This window comes from Morone saxatilis, unplaced genomic scaffold (genome assembly GCF_004916995.1).
Source record: "Morone saxatilis isolate NCDOM2014 unplaced genomic scaffold, NCSU_SB_2.0 Contig1, whole genome shotgun sequence".
NCBI lineage: Eukaryota > Metazoa > Chordata > Actinopteri > Moronidae > Morone > Morone saxatilis.
This window is the reverse complement of record NW_023339651.1, coordinates 4330850-4351769: the sequence shown is the minus strand read 5'-3', so window position 1 is coordinate 4351769 and position 20920 is coordinate 4330850. Positions and strand designations below refer to the sequence as shown.

The window sequence follows — 20920 nt, the reverse complement described above, 5'->3', positions numbered from 1 at the left end:
TGGGATAAAACAGAAGATTTAAAAATTAAAAATTAAAGAAAATTTAAGGAGGAATAGAACAGGACTTCCTCTAATTTCAAATAACTTTGCCAATAACTACTTGCATATGGCACCAACATTAGATAAGTTAAAACAAAGTATAATGAATTTAATGTGTTGTTTCATTACTTATATTAACTTTTTTTAGAAGTTTAAAAGTTGGTTTTCTTTGTACATACAATATGCAGTATTATGTACGCACTGCTCCAATATAAAACATATTAATTCAATTGATTCTGGACTCTAACTCTAGTTCACACAGACTGACACTAGTTGCCCAGCTCGTACCAAAACACATTTGTGCTTTAAGTCACACTAATGGAAAGGGGAAGTTCAATTATAATTTATATTTCACAAAGAGAGGAAGCCCCGCACAAGGCAGGGCATCAAAAAATTAGGTTGAACTCATATTGTTCCTCTCCACGGAAATCTTTAGTAAAAGGCGAAAGATTTATACGATCTGAAGAGAAACATGAGTGTACTGACCCTTCAGAGGAACTGTCGAACGGGCCATTCTCCGACATACACTCTACAGTAATGGTGGCACTCCGCCGTTTCAACTTTTATTTTTAATTGTGTATGATCAAAATAGAGTAAGACACACATACGTATCAAACAATTTGCATTTAGTGACGCAAATTTTTATTAAAGATTTATATGAACTAAACGATAGCGTTGGACGACATAAAGTTGGCGCGCGGTGCATGGCGGGTAGCGCTGCGTTGCTACAGGTTACAAATGGTTACAAATCGCACTTGGAGAGTTTTGCTAGCGTTTAAAGTTAACTGAATAAAAAATAATTGTTAAGAAATGCTTTAACACGAGTATCTGTCTAATTAAAAACATCGGAATACAGTCAAAAGGGGATAAATTAAAGGTCTAGAAACTGTACGCATGCGCGGTGCTCACAAGGAGTTGAAACAAAAGGAGAGGATTACCTCCCCCTACTTCCGTCTTCGCACAGGAAGCCTCTCAGTACAAAGAGTTGGTCCCGGTCGTCGTGAAGTGTTAAAATCTGTGAGGTTTTCTTAGATTTCCCGTTAAAATAAAGTATTATTCCAAAAACAACTGTCTACGAAGCAGTTTAGCCGTCAAAACGGATCCAAAAGAGGAGACTTGAAGAGTACGCAATCATCGATAGTTCACAGCAACAAGTTTTTAAGATATATATAGTTAGCTTGTACTTCATATACTTATACACAAAATAATGAACATATATTTATTTGTACTCCATTTTTGTTGTTGCTTAATCTAATTCAAACTCAAAATATGGTTGATGGCCCTAGGTTTACTTTGTGTCAAGTGGACCACTAAAGCATATTACTAACTGAAACTAGTGACCTAATCTTGATTCCTTATTTTTGAGGGGTCCTGGTATCAAAATCTAGTTTTAAGCCCTTTATAAATGTAGTTTTGTGCTTATATTGCATGTCCCTATAGTAAATTAGTTCCAGCATGGATAAACATGTTGCATGGAGTGTTAGGAACAGGGAGTTTAATAGTTTAATAGTGGCCCAGCAGGACGTTTTTGTCCTAGGACCTCAAGCGGGTCATTGGTGTATACAGAAAATCATTCTCAAATCAAGGCTGAGGTTGTACTGGAAAACAGATGGCCTCATAAGTTACAATTCTTCATAAGACACTGCTGAACAATGTCGGGTGTCTTATAGACAAAGTGTAACTGCAGTGAAATCAAACAGACTGCACCAGTTTTCTCTAGCTCTTCAAATAAAGGAATGGCTTCAGGCGTGTTTCTGATTCACAATAATTGTCCCAGTTATCTTCATGGTGCTGATGACGTTCACATGCAGTGAAGTCTCGACCTGAAAGCACATTGCAAGCCTATAAATGTCCTTATATACACATGAAACATTTTGTTTTCTCACAACTAGAGCTACTTGGGAAAATAACTGAAACTGCAAATGGTTGGTGCCTCATGTAGTGGTTGTGAACAATACCTTGAAGTTTCAGGATCAACACTTCTAGATTAGACTTTTGATTTCACTTCCCTACCTGACATTTTGCACGGTCCAACAATTTCTTACTTTTTTCTCATAAAAAAAAAAGGCGCAGAGTTCAAGTTAACTTCAAACATAAATGAGGTTTATTCATGGTAATGCCGCACATTCTTTGTATAATCTGAAAAATTACAAAAGTGATATGGCAATATGGTTACCATCAGAATTTCCTAATTCCAATTTTCTTTACCACAGTACATAATGTATGTCACAATCAGAAAGTTAGAAGTACAACAGACAAATGGCAGTTTTGTGCAAAAACATCATCAATACTTCAGAAAATACATCTCGACATCAAACTGGCAGGGCCTTCTGTGTAAATGTAAAGAAACAGTAAAATAGTTAATCAGCTCTGAAGTGCAGGTTCCATGCAGTATGAATAGCACTCTGAACACATTAATGCAGTTTTATGTCATTTGCTTCATCTTGTTAATAACGTCAGAAATTACAACTGGAGCTCTGTGGTTAACCTCCTCTCCTCTGGTGTTTGAATCAGGCTGATGTTACTAATAAATCACAGAGCAGCGAGGGCATTCAGACTGTGTTCTTGACCAGAATTATGCTTTACAAACAGTTTTGAAGAGGGCACCCCACCCCCTTTGGTGCTGCACAACAAATAGTCACCTTGGTCCGTCTACATCCAAAAGGATTGATTGGTTCTACTTTATCTTTTGGTCATCTGTTAAAATATAAATATAGGTCAATATTTAAATATAAAAAATAAGGCAGGTTTCTGTTTTTTTTTTTTTAAATGTTGTTCCATCTTCCCAGTAGGATTTGTCAGCCTGCTGTGCATTTTTTTTTCACCGTCCACGAAGCCACATGTCGTGTTAGTGGTTCATATTCTAGCAAACCAGGCTGGGCTGCAGAGTGAAGACATCAGAGCAGCCTTCATCTCCTCCTCAAAGGGGATTGTACACCTGACAAGTTAAAAAGTGTCTGTGTGCAGCCTCGGGCAGCTCTATTCAGTTCATATGGCCTTGACATCAATAAGGTTGCCATGCTGGGCCCCTTGCCTCAGGGTCTTGATCCCTTGCAGCTTGCGGCCGTGAAGCGTGAAGCGAGACCAGGCCGCCAGCTGGAACAGGGCACAGGTGATAGGCACAAACACCAACATGTAGAAGCAGCCCAGGCGCAGAGGCGGAGTTCCTGAGCCAGCGGCAACATCAGGCACAGAAACCAGAGAGTCCTTTACAGGTTCCCTTTCAAAAATATCATAACCTGGGGAAGAGAAAAAAGTAGTTCCTTCAGTGCACACAAAACACAGATCAATTCAGACAATGAATGAATGGGTCTTTGTAAAGAGGCAAAACATTTTATATTATATGAATCCCACTACTACCCTTTTCATAAAATAAACATAGAAATTGTTAGTTAGATGAGAAGGTCAACACCACTGTCATGGCTGTATGCTGCATATGAAGCTACAGCCAGCTCTGTCCAAAAGTATCTGCCATCTTTCTGGAGAGAAAGTGAATAAGCATATTTCCAAAAACATCAAACTATTAGTTCAATTAAAACTGTATTTATTTATTTATTTTCTTGGCTGTTGGACCAGTTGCACTCTGGTGAAAATAAAATAATACTGCTACCAAAAACAGAAATAAGTTCACTCTGACTGTCCACGGATGGGGAAAACACACAATTTGTTCCTTATGGGTTTTCCTTCTCTCTTTTATAGCAGAGCCTGAAACAAAGTCCCACTCTAACATCATAAAAACATTTGATGAAATAAAACATTAACCTTACAGTGAAAACACAAGTGTGCCATTTCACACAGTATACGCTATATATTTAATGAGTACGGTTGTTGTTTAGGCTGACTATACTAACTATACTGATACAAATTTTATCAGGACATGTTGCGTAAGGATCTGGGTGGTTGAAGTGGTCCTGTTCAACTTGTTGTGCAAGTCACACTTTGATTCTGATCTTCACAACGGTTCTTTCAAAAGGTTTCAACAGTTAATATGTTAATTGAGAGACACTGATCATAGATAAGGGGGGAATTCTAGTATGCCTGTACCTGTGTAAACACACAGCAGCCAGGTGCCAATGAGAGGGGCGAATGTCTGGCCAGGTTTGGTCAACAAGGCAACCATCCCGAAGAGGAGCGCAGAGGCGGCCTGCTGACGCCGATTGACCACAAAGTCCTCGTCCACCAGATCGGAAACAACCAGTTTCAGCAGCTTGCACGTCCCCTCTGTAAACACCCGGTTACTGGGAGGAAGAGAAGTCAGGTTAATGTCTCCAGCCACAACAGTGTGGAGTCTTACAGCAGGAAATGTCAGCTGTTATTTTTTAATCTTCATTTTAAAGATGTTTTATAATGTGAACAGAAAAGGCAGAATTAATTGTTACAGGTTGTTTATGTTCAGTTCTACTTCAGAGTATTGCCATTAATTAAACGTGTGTCAATTATCATTCATGTCTATTTGTTTTTCTCTAAGGAGGGGAGTGGTTACAGTTTCTGACTGAATACAGCATCCTTAGGTGTGTCTGTGTTCTCAAAACCACATTATATTGTGTGTGAAATAAAGTCACAGCTCTATCACTTGTGGTTGATGTTATTGTATCGCCTCAGCCTGAAGGTTTGAGAGAAAGCACCAAAGGCATTCACACGCTGTTAACAACCACTGTGACTGTGACCAGTATGACTAACCACACACAGGGCCTGCCTGCGGAGCGCTTGAGACAGCCCTGGAGTCCTGTTGTTAACTATAAAAATATACTTGTTTGACATCAGTAATGGAATAAGGAGACTACCTGCCTAAATGAAACCCTGTTTTTATATTTCAGGGGCACAACATTCACATTAAAATGTGGGAAAATGTGCTGTACCAGTTACTTAAGTTTCTTTAAATATATTTGCACTTAATTTACCCAATATTGTTATTCAGTTTCTCTATATTCTAAATTAACTATTGTTATTTCTGTCAATTGTTTGTTTCCTTATCTGAATTGTGGGTCTATGGATAGAAGGTGTTGTGTGGCAAATCATTCTGGGCTACATAAATAAAGCACTTTTGCTCATTCTCACAGTGACAGAGACACAAACTGGTGAAACATTTACACTTTTCCAGGAAAAAAGAAAAGTTAGCACAATATTTGGATACGGCTTGTAACAAATATTGAGTTAACCTTGGATTCTTGTCCTTGATATGTTTTTCAGTGTTTGTATTCAGCTATGAAAATAATCAGAATTAACTTAAAGTATCTGAACATATACAAGAAATTTAACTGTATTTTAAACGATGAACTTCAAAAAACAAAGAAGCAAACAAAAGTACAAGCTGTCACACATCGGGTCCCTGAAGCGTGTGCTGATGTGTGTGCGTGGCCATACCTAGCAATGAAGATGCACAGCAGATAAATGTGGTCAGCCCCTGCCAGCAGCATAGCCACACTAAGTCCCAGTTTGAGCATAAATAGCCAGCGGATAACCTGGTAAACCCCATAACGCTGGCACAGTGTCAGGAAATACAAGTTGTTCAGGTGGGGGGCAATATAAGAGATGCCTGCGTGGGAGCAGAAGCAGAGCTGGATTAAAAAAATTATATATAAATCAGCAGAAAGAATAGTAATTGTAAAAGAAAAAAAAAAGATGAATGGTAAATTAATATGAAAAGAGAAATATATATTATATTATAGCCAGAATTAGATTGATCTCAAACAACAACAAATCCAACATCATTGCTGTGATTTCCTTAAACCTTCAGCCTAAATAGTGCAATGAAAGTTACTCCGGTATTCAATTCGTCTGTATTGCTATCTGCCTAGCTGTAGCACCTTCAAACAAGGATTTGAAACTTGAATGTGCGAGTTACTTCCTGTCTCTTACAGGAATCTTACCAAGTAAGATTGAACCCGTAGAGGCTGAAATATTGTCAGACAGGAGATGTTCCAGGAAAAGAGGGAAGAAGTTGCTGTTGAAATGGCAGTGAAATACCTGTAGAAGCAGAAACAACAATAGAATGTAACTGAGTAGATCGACTAAAAAAACTGATCACTCAAAGACTAAAGGCATACAGTATGCTGCAAATGAGCTACTGTATCACAGGATTTTCTAAAATACATCAATGAATTTTTTATCTTTCATTCTGGGATATATAAAACTGACATAACTATTTCTCTCCATATATTCAATCTCTGAGGTTATTTAAAGAAATAACTAAACTATAAGAACATATAAACATACATTTGAACTATTATGAGATTATTATTCTAGTTTAAACATTGGCTCAGTAGGGTCAACGTGAGTTTGACTTTTTACATGTTATTTTTAATACTTGTGCCGTATCTATGTAGTATGAGACTGCCATGATAACGAGCACAATATTAACTCTGTCCATAATAATCTAATTCTAATCTCTACTAGCACTCGTAGCACAAACAATGTGATTGGTATCTCACCTGGACAAGGTTCATTGACACAAACCACATGAAGTTCCTGTGTTTGGAGAGCTGCTTGAGGTACTGTTTAATGGTGACAGGTTTTTCCGGGTGGGTAAGTGGAGCATGGCCAACGCTCAGCCTGAGCAATGGAGACATCGAAAGGAGAGTGAGTGAGCTTAAGTGGAAAAACAACAACACATTCCAGATTTAAGATTTTTGGAAAACCCCTTACTCTTTGAGTGTCTGTGCCTCATCCTGTCTTAGAAGGAGTTCCTTTTGGAAACGATCCCGTAGCAACCGAGACACTAAAAAGAAGCCCAAGATGGAAAAAGCTGCCAGAGTCATACAGAAGAGACGGAACGAGTAGAAGTCCTCCTTGTCCCAGAAGGAGTACGACAGGAACACGGAGAATGAGCCCAGAGCGCTGAACACAGAGCAGTGGAAGTTGAGGCGCGTGCGATCGGCGGCGGACACGGCGAGGTCAGCCAGCAGGGCGCTGTGGTGGAGGTCCACCATAGTGAGGAAACCATCATACAGACACAGGCACAGCAAGAACTGCAGTCCTGGTCTGGCCCAGGCCACCCAGAAGGCCAGGAAGGACAGAGCGAAGAGAGGGCCATTTGTGGAGAGGGCCTTCAAGCGCTTCAGCACCACCTCTGGAGTTGTGATCGGAGAGCCTGACCTGGGTGGAAAAGCAGACAAAAATGAAAAGAAATCATCAGAAATGATATAAAAATGCAAGTTTTGTGATAGTTAAGCAACGTGAACAAAATGTTTTGACAGAGTAAAGGACAGACAAGGCTAACAGACCTATTTAAATACTCTCCAGCTATTTGACTCAGTTTTGTTGGCAGATGATTTATTAGGAGTCAGTTTATCATGGCTAGTGTTATACTGTATAAACACCCATCAGCGAAATTAAAGATGTCCCGGGGACAATAAAAATAGAACCTGGGACACAAAGACACAGTGTCTGAGACAACTCTGGGACAGTAGAGAAATGTATCATTACGAATGAAGCCATCACGTTTACGCGTCACAGAACACATATTTCATCTTAATTGTTAGGTGTTCAAATGTGAAAAATGTGCGGTGGCCCCGGCACGAGCGCTACGCTACGTCACACATGTGCTTACAAACACAAAAATAGTGTTTTCAATTTGCCAACTTCCTTGCTAGATTTGGCAACAGTTCAGTTAGTGACTATTTCTAAAAAGCATCAAGCGACTTATTCAGATTCATTCAATTCAGTTCTGCCAACTTCTCTCTCCCCTCTTGCTCCGTGTCAGTAGGTGTGGTGTGTGACCTTGTCCTTCACGCTTTCTTCCTCGGATCTCAGGATTAGGGTGTTCCTAATAGCTTCTATGTAAATAGTTTGTTATACTTTGCAAATATTTAAATAGTTTATTTGATCTTCTCCCTTCCTTTGTGGATTTAAAAAAAAAATAACCTTTTTACTTCAAACATGTGAAGTCCCTGCAGTGAGTTTGTGATTATTTGGCTAAATATAGTTTTTAAGTCTGTGTATGTAAAATCTCCACTGCTGTATACCAATCAGAAACAGGTTTACATTTGCAGTAGTGCATTTACTGATAAAGTAACAAGCTGCAGGACACTTTGAGCCTCGCAACTTATGTAAATACAGGATTGTCAAACACCATGAACGCTATAAAATATACTAAAACCATATAAAACCAATCAAAGGTGAAATTATGCTCGTCCCTGCTGTACAACACCAGGACACTCAGGTTTAAGGGTGTCGATATAACACAGAATAACGTGATCCAACTTAGTTACGTCACCACCTTATGACAAATAGGAAACGCAAACACAGATGGCAGCCTTTATGGTTGACAATTATCGCTCTGATGACGCGTTTCCCTCGCCTCATGAGCATTACTGCAGCTGATAAAAGAGTTTATGCTGAAACATTTGCGTGTGCGTATATATAAATGTGTTAAGAAGCTCTGAGATGTTGTTGTGCAATGTGAGCAGGAAGCACGGTGGTATAAATCTGCAGGCCGACCGGGAAGCCAGGATAGGTTTGAATGTAGAAGGAGAGTTGAGAATAAGATACAGTACGTGCCAAAATAGAAATATATTCTAGGGAAAAGTCACTCTGATGTGTTAAATGTGTGAAAAAATAACATGGGTAGAAAGTTGACATTCATGCTTTTTAATCATCAGTATCTTTCACAGTTGTCTGCTGGGCTGTGTTGATATAATTTACAGGAACTACATGATGTTGACATTTAAGTCTGTTATTTGCGTCTCTTCACAAGGAAAGGAGAAAGAGCCTTTTTGCTATAATTAACTTTTAAAAGAGGATGTGTAACTGGAAAAAAAAACTGTTCTTAGAACTAACCTAGTTTTTATTGTTTGTGTATCTCACATATCTTGAGATCGGCTAAAGCACAGGTTTCTGTATCTTCTAAAATCCTGGTCTTTTTCTTTGCTTGGGATGGCAATAAATAATGAAAACTTGCTAAGACAAAAAAAACAAACATTATAAACTAATAATCACTAATTATTCTTGTTGACCTGTCTTTTTTTAAGTCACATCCATCTTAAGGAAGCCTAATTTAAGAAGTTGTGGTAGGCATTTCTGTTTTTTGCAATGTTTTAACTGCATAACATTATTTACAACAGTGCTTGATGTCAATAAAAAAAAAAAGGAGAAAGATGACACTTACTGAGGAGAGCTGAGGAAGGAGCGATCACTCAGCCAGCCGAAGAGAGGGTCATTTAGACTGTTCCATATAAGGAACACGGTCTGTGGAGCGGCAGATAAGAAAACAATAATGGTTTTTTAAAAAAAAAATCAATAAATCAAGGATAATGGTGGTTTATCGCTAAGCTAGAACATGATATCTGACCGGAAGATCAGGTTACCATGATGTTTTTTTTCTGCAGGGCTCAGCCTTATTACATTTTCTTCAGCATAAATCATTTTAAACGTAGAAAACTGAGGCTAAACATTGCAGGACTGACATGCAACATTTAAAGCCGCTGCTGACACACAGTGACACTGAACTCGTAAACTGGTGCTATATGTCAAGCCTGGACTACAAAATTTAGATCACGTGTTTAACCGACGCGGCCACAGAGCCAGGCCTCTTGTCACTCACCTCTCCCACCCAGAAGGAGACTTTATCGATCTTGTAGATGGACACAAACGTCTCCACGTAGTAAAGGAGGAACACATTGTGGAGGATGGAGGTAAACAAGGCCAGAGAGCCGTAGAGCACTGCGGTGGAGACGACGCCTTGCCAGCAGCCCCAGACGCTCCTGCCCATTCTTCTTTCTCAATCACTCTGCTCCGTCTTTCCTCTGTGCCAAGCTGCAATCATCTCACGGCCTGGCCGACCCAGGGTCACCACCTCATCATAGCCTGTGAAAACACAACGCACTCAGTCTCGACGGGAACACTAATAAGTTGTTTTGAGATCAGCAGACAAAAGGGGAATAAAAGCATTGAGCACTCTACATCTGAATAAGCTTAAGATATTAATGAGCATTACTGGAAGTTTCTGCGACCTCGTGGGGCAACACATAATAATATGAAATGCTTCTGTCTCTGCACGCAGTTGGAGAACACCGAAAGAGAGCTATTTCCATAGCAATGGTAAAGTAACTACTCATTAAAGTTAGCTAGGCTGTGGGCCACTTTCTCCTCTGACCCACGCCCAGCTGTGGTGTGTGTGTGTGTGTGTGTGTGTGTGTGTGTGTGTGTGAGAGAAACTGTAATTTTCCTCAGTTATTTTTATGACCACTCCTCTAACACACCACCACACTGCGCCGGTGTCCCCCATAAAAAGCTGAAACGACAAAAAGGAAAGTCACACGATACTCAGTCATTCTTTCATTGTGCTCTTTTTTTTTTTATTATTGTCCTTTAATGAATGTGACACACTATACAATCCACACCTACTGGAAACGCTCGAGGGCACAATAACACCTCGGCTCGAACCGCGTGCCTCCCTGTGACAGTTTCATGCGAATTACCGTCTTTTGTCAAACAAAATGAGTTCCCCACAACGAATGCAAATCCTGCATCCGTTCAGTTTAACTTCCCCCTTTGAAAGCTCTGCTGCAGTTTAACACGTAGCACCCTCGGGGAAAGAATTCACTTAAGACACCAGCAGGCATATTCCTTCACACCTGACTCCCACAAGCTCTGACTCGCCCTGAATATAAACAGTCTCTGTATCCTCGGTGGGGGAAAGCTACGTAATAACAGTGTCTCAGGGCGACGTGATGCTTTCTTTCTGTGTCAAACACAATGTAGTGTCTGTGCAACGCAGCAGAACCGCAACTTCATAACAGGATCCGAGGGAGATAGCCAAACTTGGCCGTGGAGAGCAACAAAAAGACTTTCCAACCCGCTTCCTATCAGATCTTCTCTCAGCCGGCTGCACCGTATCACATCTCTGACACGTATCTTACTCGATCAGACGTGGTCTACTTGGGAACAGGCAACAGAGCGAGACGTGGATCTACAAACAGCCGATTCATGTCCTCTCAGCCGTCGCAGATTGGGAGCTGTTTCCACCTGGGGAGAGGTCTCTTGGCAGGAAATATACATACGATGAATTAACCTGAACAGGACAAAAAGGGGGCACCAATCATCCCATTCATCACTTAGATAGATAGATAGATAGATTATTAATCCCTGAAGGGAAATTGGGTCATCAAAGCAGCCAGGTACATTAAAATACAACAGAATAAAATACAAAAATAGAATAAAACACTTAGATAGAAAAGATAGAAAACAAGATAAATAGGTAGGTAAGGTGCAAAGAGTTGTAGTTGCACTTGTTGCACCCATTTAGATTGTACATGTGGTTGATAATATCGAAGAATCAACAATGTGTGTGAAGGAAAATGTGAATCAGGAAGGAAAAACATCCAAACTCTACCAGTGTTAGTGAGCAGGGTTAATAAACCGCCTCAGATAACACATGTACAACATGTAAGCATCGATAAAAACCTACAAACAATCCATGAGATTAACAAAAAAAGGGGGAATCCGTTAAATTAACAGGTGTGGCCTGAGTGTCTTTAAAAAAAACAAGAAATAATCAACAAACTATTTAGTTTCATTTTCTAAACGTTATGGTGTAGGGTTAAACAAGCCGCTCTAGCTGCTTTAGGCAGCTCATTAACACACGTATTTTGGACTAATATTACTCTCAACTTCAGCCTTTAAGGCTTTCTGCCTACCCCACACACCACGTGGTTGGGTGCAGTCTGCTTCCAACAGCAGCTGCGAAAAGATCGGATAAAATATCATAGTTGGATCATAGGTTAACTACCCTTCGTATGGGTTAGCACCAGCTAGCGTTTAAGTGGCTTTGCTTGCTGCGTTTACAGGCCAGGATAAACAAACATCTTACTTCAAGTGTATTAACGATAAAGACGCGTTACGTACGACAGAAAGGCCGTTTCTCCGCGGTCAATAAAAGGCGTGGGTCTTGAGTCGGTGAGGAGCTAACTTTTGGAGAGGTTGCTGTGTCAGTCCGCGGTGTGTCGGATCACCGCGGCGAGAGGCAGGACAGACGGACGGACCACGTCGTGACAGCCGCCGGAGGAGCGGTCGATAAACAGACCGGCCCAACCAAGGAGCAGCAGCGGTGCTGCACAGTCTGGCCGTTCAAACAGGCTGCATTGGCCAGTCAGGTCAGTGGTCTACGACCGGAGCGGGTTTGTTACCATACTAACAAGACTATTTTCTTTATTTGCGGGAATTTTACGAGAATAAGTCATGAATATTTACGCAGGAATAAAGTAATAAACGAAGAATAAAGTCATAATATTACGGAGAATAAAGTCGTAAGTTACTAGAATAAGTAATAATACAAGATAAAGTAATAATACAAGAAATAAAGTAACTAATACGAGAAATAAAAGTAATAAAACGAGAATAAAGGTTCGTAGATAATCATGATAATTAAAGTCGGTAATGTTACGAGAAATAAAGTCTATCATAATATTACAAAGAATGAAGTCGTAATGTTACGGGGAGGAATAAAGTAATAATTACGAAAATAAAGCTAATAATTTACGAGAATAAAAGTAATAATTTACGAGAATAAAGTAATAAAACGAGAAATAAAGTCGTAAGTACTAGAATAAAGTTAATAATACAAGAATAAAGGAATAATACAAGGAATAAAGGTAATAAATACGGAGAATAAAAGTAATAAAACGAGAATAAGTCGTTAATAATATGAAATAAAATGTAATAAAACAAGAATAAAGTCATAATATTACAAGATAAAGTCGTAATGTTACGAGAATAAAGTAAAATAATACAAGAATAAAAGTAATAATACGAGAATAAAAGTCGTAATAATACGAGAATAAAGTCGTAATAATATGAGAATAAAGTCGTAATGTTACAAGAATAAAGTAATAAACCGAGAATAAAGTCATAATATTACAAGAATGAAGTCGGAATGTTATGAGAATAAAGTCATAATATTACGAGAATAAAGTAATAAAACGAGAATAAAGTCATAATATTACAAGAATAAAGTCGGAATGTTATGAGAATAAAGTCATAATATTACAAGAATAAAGTCGGAATATTATGAGAATAAAGTCATAATATTACAAGAATAAAGTCGGAATGTTACGAGAATAAAGTAATAATACGAGAATAAAGTAATAATACGAGAATAAAGTCGTAATAATATGAGAATAAAGTCGTAATGTTACGAGAATAAAGTCGTAACATTACGAGAATAAAGTCGTTAAAGATTTGAATGTAGATATTATTATGTTTTACAGAAAAAAACATTATTGTTCCAGACAGACTTTTTTAAAATATATATTTCTTAATACATGACTGAACGAGATCTTTAACTAAAACTGTTAACAGCTGAAGAGTTGAGATGCTTTAACCTCCATTAAATCCCTGTTTAGCAGGATGATGGCGCCCCCTTGTGTTTGTGCATCAGTTTTCACATTTCAGTTGTTAACCTGCTGGAAAAACTTCCCTGAGTCTTTGGCAGCTTCAAACATACACAGAGTTACATTAAAATTGATATTAAAATATTTTCATCAACAAAAGATCATGATGTGTTGGAATCAAAGTAGTCTGAACATCTTGGACATCAAATCCTTTTGGGATTTATTCCCATGTGAGTGGATGCAGCAGTATATATATATATAAATATATTTATTTACAGACATGGCTGTTATAGACAAATAACCATGAAGAGCTGCCTGCATGACACTAAGGATCAGTTTTAAGTCACAAAATAAGGAACAAAATCAGGCACACATCCTTTGCAGAAAGAAAGAAGCATTTGAAGCTGCTAGCTTTTTGCAAAGATATGATATTAAATACTATATATATGTCTATGTTACCTCACAGCAAGAAGGTCCTGTATGTGACACGTGTAATCTAGACCACTGCCCTAAAACATCTATGTCATCAATGCTATAAACAGGTGAATTTCTATGGAAGAGGGAAATGAAAAATATCTTGAATTGTTGTCTTTCTATGTCTTCTCCAGCAGGGGTCAGCCACAAGGCACAGATCACATTGATACTCATCAGACAGAATCAATGCTAATAAAGTGTTATTTCAGGCAATAATAATAATAATAATAATAATAATAATAATAACATACCTATACTATATGTATTATATGTGTATATGTAGAATATGCTTTAGTTATATTTATATGCGGACTTCATGGTTTTCTGTACTTAACACTGAAATATATTATTGTATTTATTAGGTTTTCCCATCTATTAAGTGCTATTTTAAAAAAGAGAGTCTTATTGAGTGTCCAGGAAAGGATAGGCAGCAATAACTTACAGACATTAAAAACACAAAAAATAGCCTGTCCTTATAACCTATAATTTTAAATACCAGGACACAACTGAAAGGTATTCTTCTAAAAAAAACAAAACTCAACGTTTATGTATCAAAACACCAGCAAGCTATATGAGGAAACTGTCTGGTCATAAGATAAGGCAGTTCAGCTTATATAGGCTATGGATCCTGTGTGTGTGTGTGTGTGTGTGTGTGTGCGGCGGGGTGGGGGGGACTCGCTGGTTGTGTGTGAGCATTGGGTAACTGCAGCAGCAGCAGAACAGCTCGGTGTTTTGCCGCGGAAAGGACGATTCAGAGGATTTTTGTGGACTCCAGGAAACAAGCAGGTGAGTCCGCCTCTGCCGCTTTTTATGCATACTATTCGATACTGTGCGTAAATGTGTTTCTTCCACTTTTCCTACACACACACACACACACACACACACACTATACATTCATCTGCACTCAGGTGAAGGTGGTTAAAGAGTGTGCGGGGCTGTTTTCCCCTGTCCGTGCTGCAGTACAGGTCGGACAGGTGCACATTGGTGGCTGTTTACACGTCCATAGCGCACTCGTTACGCACGATAAAAGGTTGTTTTTAATGCATCCCATATTGGTGGAAGTTAAGTGTAGCGATGCATTACTCTGAGGGGTTATGTGCCGAAGTGTTAGGACGGTGCTGAAGCCACTCATTCTTACGGCATTGTGCTCAAAGTCAGAGGTATGGCAGTAAAATAGGTTGCCATATGTTTCTTATCTGTCTTTAAGATGCGTTCCCTGTCTGTACTTCTGAAAGGAGGAGAAGGGGATGTAAGTATGGTGAGACAAAGACGAGTGGAAAGAGAGGGAGGGAGTCTGTATCTGAGCAGTTTTTGTAGTAAAATTTAAACTTAATCATCAAAACTTCTAAAATCGAGGTGTAGCTTTGCTTAAAAAATGTGATAAATGATCCATCAAATCATAAGTAGGCTACTTTGTAATAAGTAACCCTTTCTAAAGGGTTTAAAAGCTGTTACTACTGGCTTTATTAATACATAATTAGTGCTTAATATATCAGATATGATCCATTCATAGCTTTTATAGCGTTTCGGGCTGCCAGGTTGGGAACAATCCCTCTGGGTGTTGAGCAGTGGTGGAAGAAGGATCCAGATCGTTTAGTTAAAGTGGAAATAATGTAGAGGCAAAAGTCTTGTATTCAAAATCTTACTTGAGTAAAAGTACAAAAGTATTATCAGCAAAATGTGCTTAAAATATCAAATGTGAAGGTGCTTGTTATGCACAATGGACCCTTTGAGAATGGTGTAATATATATTATTGGATTACCACTGATTCATTAATGTGTTAACAGTATAGTGGTAGGTCGAGGTTGAGCTATTTCTAATCTCTTTATATGCTTTCAGATAGTTTAATCTATAGCAATCAGCATAAGTTGATGTGTCTTATATGTAAAAGCTTCATTTTAAAAGTAACTAGTCACCATACGTTCAGATAAATGTGTAAAAAAAAGTACAGTATTTCTCTCTCACATATAGTGGAGTGTAAAGAAGCATAAAATACAAAAATACTCAAAAAAGTAAATGTAATTTGTTATTTGGTAGTTATTAATAATGGGCCCAGATTTTCTCACCTCCAATAATGGATCGGCAAAAGTTAGTATGTCACCTGCAACTGCTGTAAAAATGTTAGTAAGTCAGTCATAAATGGCTCTGAGTGATCCATCAAGTCTGCAGCTGTAAATTTTAATAAGTTGCTCATAAATTACTTGTTGTTCTGAAGCCCCGCAGCCCATTTTGCAGAAGGTCAGAGATCAAACTGGCCATTGTCTTCATGATGAATTAAAGAGCTATCTAAAATGACAAAGCAAAGAGAGAGAGAGAGAGCCACAACCTGGCAACCCGAGAGATCTTCAGTTGTTTACTGATAAAGCCATTCTGTAACACATCTTTAAACCATAAAAGGGGGAAGAGATGACAACATTTACACATTAGAATATGTGACAAATAAACAGCACATGTGCAGATTAGATTATACTGTAAAGTACACAGGCTAAAGAGAGCTATTTTTTCTAAACCTTTATAGAATGGAGAAGAACGTATGACTTTTTGGATAATTCCTCCGATTTTCAAATCAAAACGAGTGTTATTTCATCAAAAAATGTTGACAGATCTGAAAAAAGAAATGGCTCTGGTAAGTGCTCCATCTTATGATTCGACCTCAGAAAAAACAAAGATGGTGAGATGATCTGTCATCACATAATATGTCGAAGATGAATTTAATAACAGTGCATGCTCACAGCAGAAGAAAAGCCTTTTTGAATCCCCTTGAGCCCAGTAAATCATTATTCTTGTTTTTGATCTGATCTGAGAACAAGTCTTCCATGAATTCTACATGTTTCTTTGTATGAAGAGGCATTATTCGCAACACAATCATAATTTCATGCTTCTTTGAGAAGATTTATCTTAAGATTTCTCCACATGGCCCCCAGGGTGAACCCACTCATTCTTCCTTTAATGTGCGAATAATCTCATTTATGGTTCTGCTCTATTCCGACTCCCAGTGGTTTGGAATAAAGGTAGAAAAAAAGGAGAAAATATCATGTTCAAGTATAGCATATAGATTACATAATACCCAAAGTATATTCATTCATTCTTTGCCGGTTGATGGCACAAACATAAACAAAATCATGGCATTAGTGTGGCATTTTAAGTATCAGTTTAAAGGAAAGACAAGAATAGCTCACCTGTTTTATTCATTCAGCCTAGGTTTTTTGCAAATAATATTTTCAAGCCTGATATGCTCATAAAGAAAACTACTTTATCATACTCTGCAAACTCTTTCATACTCTGTAGGCACGTAATGACTTCATTTCAGGAAGTTTGATGAGCACCAGAGGGCAGAGGCCGTCACTAAAATTAAGCCAAAATGTCCCAGTAGATCTGCTGCGAGCCCAGCTCTATGGATCAATACACAGGAAGAAACTGATAAAAGGTGTTTCAGACGCTGCCCGCTGTTTTGTTCGATTCCTCTCTTCTCCCATCATGCATGACACATCGGTCGTGCCACCGCCAAGGCAGATGTGTTTACCTTTCCCCTCCTGGAGTGTCCAAGCTTTTGTCAGTGTGGCAACACCACGTTGTCAACATGCTTGCCGGCTCCCGTAGAACAGTGTACACAATGCAGATGCGGAGGTGTTGAAACAATGGTGTGTGTTTGCTGTGTGTTACATGAGGGCACCAGCTGACAAAACCACATTAAAGGGCTACACACCAGCATGCTCGCTTGTCAGGTTGATCTGCTGTCCTCTATTTTGCCGTAGTTTTGGCAGACAGCGGTTTTTGGAAGCACTGTCAAAGTTTTGCTCTGTTTCTCCCTTCAGTTGCAATGTTAAAGGGGAATTCTTGGGGAGTACCACTGCTTACAGGAAAAGAAAGTTATTGTATTTATCATTTTGTGGCTCCAGACAGCACAAAATATAATAAATTGACTCAAGTGATGTCACTAGAGTCAGCGTCGGTTAGGGTTGAAGATTTAAAGTTTGAAAAAGTAAAATCTGGGGGTGTAGAGCTTACCAGACCTCTGTAGCCCGTTCCTTATCTCTGCTTGAGGTTAGTGGCTTGTGGGTGCCACTACTAGCATAACACCACTGAATCTCTGAACCAACTGTTGGCGGTTGAGTTGAATTGTGGGTAGTGTAAGCACAAGGTTTTGACAATAAGTTTAAAGGAGTGTCACACAATTATACAAGTGCAATGCTAAATCGGTGGAGTATTCCTTTAAGACTGCCTTTATGTGGTGCAACCTTGTGATGGAGATTCTCATCAATCATGTGACATTGTAGTTGATTGTCATTGTCATATGTATTGATGGGTGTAACTACTACTGATGGCAACAGATCTGAAGTCACTAAAGCTTTGTTTTGGAGATAAGGGCTTTTTTTGGAAGTGGGGAAAGGATGAAAGTCTGGGTCGCCACTGTGCTGAAGAAATTCTTTCTCATAAAAGAAATTAGTTTGATAGGAATTTATTTTTGTGTAATCACACAGAATATCTTTGAGCCAGAAGCATGATCTCGTTCTTGGTGGATCAGCTGTTCTCAGCACTGTTAGAAGAAATTCAAATGCTTGCAATTCAAACTGAAACTCTTTCTGTTAATGGTCATGCGTGATGGATTTCTGCTACATTTACAGTTTCTGGTTACACCATTTGAGTGTGTTCATTCTTGGGAATGGGCCTTGGGAAAAGACATTTAACAAAATAATATTAACTCAAGGTTAACAGCACCAGACAAAGCTAGTAGACTCCTCACTTACTGTATGTTGTAATGCCAAGATGACAGACTTGACTGTGACTTCAGATCGCCATAACTTTAACTTAGTTGAGTGAAAATCAAGAATCAGGCTTGAAACATAACAGACTCTTCAGTATGAGTTAGGTAACAGGTTTTTTTGAAGCAAAAGCATGGATTACATTAGGTTAAGCCAGCCATAAGAAATAGTTCTGGATAAACGCAAGGTGAGGAGATCCCAGCACCATCACTAACTCTTTCCCCTCTCCCTTCTCACTTTGTCGTCTTATAGGTCGGTTTCAAACCTTAGCACCCAAACTGCTAACAGAGAGGTCATTAGCTTCATTGTGTTTCATGCTGCGAGTGATTAGCAGCAGCCGGCGTGTGGATTATGATGGGAATTCTCCAGTGTCGCAAAGCAGCGGAGCGGGATTCACAGTGTTGACCCTTTGATCAGTGACAGAGCCAGAGAACGGGCAGCCAGGCGGAGATTGTGCTGATGGAACGGGGCCTAATCTCTAGATTATCCGTCATGCTGCTCCAGTGTGCACACAGCTAATTAAGAGATGGAGTTGTGTGTTGCAAGATCGCATCACAGGGGCACATTATTTAACTCCCAAAACTTTTTAGATGGGTCTTTTATGTAACAGCATCTTACTCATTCACTTTGGCTAATTGGTTGTAATCAGAGAGTGATGATGCATACCAGCAAGAAATGTTCTGCTCATGCTGTCAAGTAGGCAAGTTCATAGACACTATCTCCTCAGCAAAGTTCATCACACCCATCGTGGATGTTTTGAAATATCATTAGTGTTTCTGTTTAACATTAAGGACATTAATTTAAAGTACTGATACAACAATGTTAACAATATTATAAGCAAAATGTTTTGCTATACAATTTTTTGGGGCTTCTTAATCTATGAATCTAGTGCATTTCTAAGTTTAATATTTCCCTTTAAATGTTTGAAATTCTAAGTAACCCACTGGTTAATGTTGCATACAGTAGTTTGTGGGAAGCAACTTGGACAGACAATGCCTCCAATCTGCCCTTAATGAAAACATAGTTATGCAGATTATATTTCATTTTTACCAATAGATCCTCCAAATGTTACACACTGGACCTTTAAATAAAGGATCTGAGTTCTTCCTCCACCACTCAGTTTGAATATTACCAATACGTTCAGTACTTCCCCTCAAGTGCTGTATAGTGTTTGTTCTGCAAATATTCATGTTGTTTTTAATGTATCTCTCTGAATTCCAGTTCCAGACTTAAGACAACAGCATGTAGTTTGGTATGCTGGATCATTTCTCTGTTAGTTATACACATTGTTTTTGTCTTTCTCTGCACAGAGTGTGTTCTCAGCTGGAGGATAATCAAAGTGTCTGACTAGCTTGCTGCTGGGCCTAAAGATATTTTCTCAATTCTCACACTTAGATTTTGTGTTCTACAAATTGAGTGCAATCGAGGCTGTGCCTGGACCCAGGTCTGTGAGTTAAACATGGGAGACCAGAGATCAGTCCAGCCCCTCCTGCACCTGCTGCTGCTCCTGTTGCTCCTCGGCAGGATGTCACAACTGTGGGCTTTCCCCTTCAGCCCGTCCCTGGACCTGGATGTCACTCCCAGGACTACTATCTTCTCCAAAGGTGAGGGGCAAAAATAATTTTTCATATATCAGAGGTGAAAGAGAAATGTGCATGGCAGTGTTCTAAAAAGATTAGACACAAATTAAACGAAAATACAGGAAAATATAAATAATTATATATTTTTTTGAGCTCTCTAAGCTAATGTGTCTTTCAGGGTTGCCGAGCTCCCTGTAGCACCCACATACACCGATGACCCATAACATTATGACCCATACTCTCAGCCCTATACTCAACAAACTGCAATGCAGTGTGTGTTCTGACTCCTTTCTATCAAAACCAGCATTAACTTTGTCAGCAATTTGAGCTACAGTAGCTCGTCTGATGGATCGGACCACACGGGTCAGCCTCCACTCCCCATATGCATTAATGAGCCTCGGCCGCCCATGACCTTGTCTCCGGTTCACTGCTTTACCTTCCTTGGAGCACTTTTGATAGGTACTGACCACTGCATACCAGGAACACCCCACAAGAGATTGGTATATAGGTTTCCGTAATGTAGTGGTTATCACATTTGCCTAACACGCAAAAGGTCCCCGGTTCGAAATCGGGTGGAAGCATGTTTTTATGTGGCCGGTTAGAGTGTGGTGCTAATAACGCCAAGGTCGCGGGTTCGATCCCCGTACGGGCCAATACATATTTGGGGCGGCAGTAGCTCAGTGTGTAGGGACTTGGCTTGGGAACCGGAGGGTCGCTGGTTCAAATCCCACAGACC

The 20920-nt window shown here is 39.2% G+C and overlaps 2 protein-coding genes and 1 non-coding gene across 3 annotated transcripts in view; 1 reads left to right on the top strand and 2 right to left on the bottom strand.

Moving 5' to 3' along the window:
* Positions 1-404: 404 nt before the first annotated feature.
* LOC118335966 lies at positions 405-519 on the bottom strand. Its single transcript, XR_004797089.1, has one exon. It is a non-coding gene; the product is annotated as a U5 spliceosomal RNA (small nuclear RNA).
* Positions 520-2120: 1601 nt separating this feature from the next.
* Positions 2121-11065, bottom strand: mfsd13a (major facilitator superfamily domain containing 13A). The gene is made up of 9 exons (XM_035667443.1): positions 10899-11065; positions 9581-9843; positions 9146-9225; positions 6685-7134; positions 6471-6591; positions 5910-6006; positions 5404-5575; positions 4084-4277; positions 2121-3278 (listed from the first exon to the last, which is right to left on the bottom strand). The coding sequence occupies exons 2-9, from the start codon at positions 9746-9748 to the stop codon at positions 3028-3030; spliced, it is 1533 nt and encodes a 510-aa protein (XP_035523336.1). The 5' UTR covers positions 9749-9843; positions 10899-11065; the 3' UTR covers positions 2121-3027.
* An 8938-nt stretch (positions 11066-20003) lies between these two features.
* sema4gb (sema domain, immunoglobulin domain (Ig), transmembrane domain (TM) and short cytoplasmic domain, (semaphorin) 4Gb) overlaps positions 20004-20920 on the top strand; it is a gene marked incomplete in the record, with an annotated part of 28471 nt that continues 27554 nt past the window's right edge. Inside the window, 1 exon segment of the mRNA XM_035662099.1 lies at positions 20004-20208. Within this exon segment, the coding sequence (XP_035517992.1) occupies positions 20064-20208 (145 nt within the window).

Bases quoted from the DNA above. Each gene is read 5' to 3' on its own strand.
- mfsd13a (XM_035667443.1), bottom strand. From the start codon at position 9,748: ATGGGCAGGAGCGTCTGGGGCTGCTGGCAAGGCGTCGTCTCCACCGCA. The intron at 5,576-5,909 runs GTAAGATTCCTG...GCTCCCACGCAG, and splicing joins TACGGGTTCAATCTTACTTG to GCATCTCTTATATTGCCCCC. The intron at 4,278-5,403 runs GTATGGCCACGC...TCTTCCTCCCAG, and splicing joins CTGTGCATCTTCATTGCTAG to TAACCGGGTGTTTACAGAGG.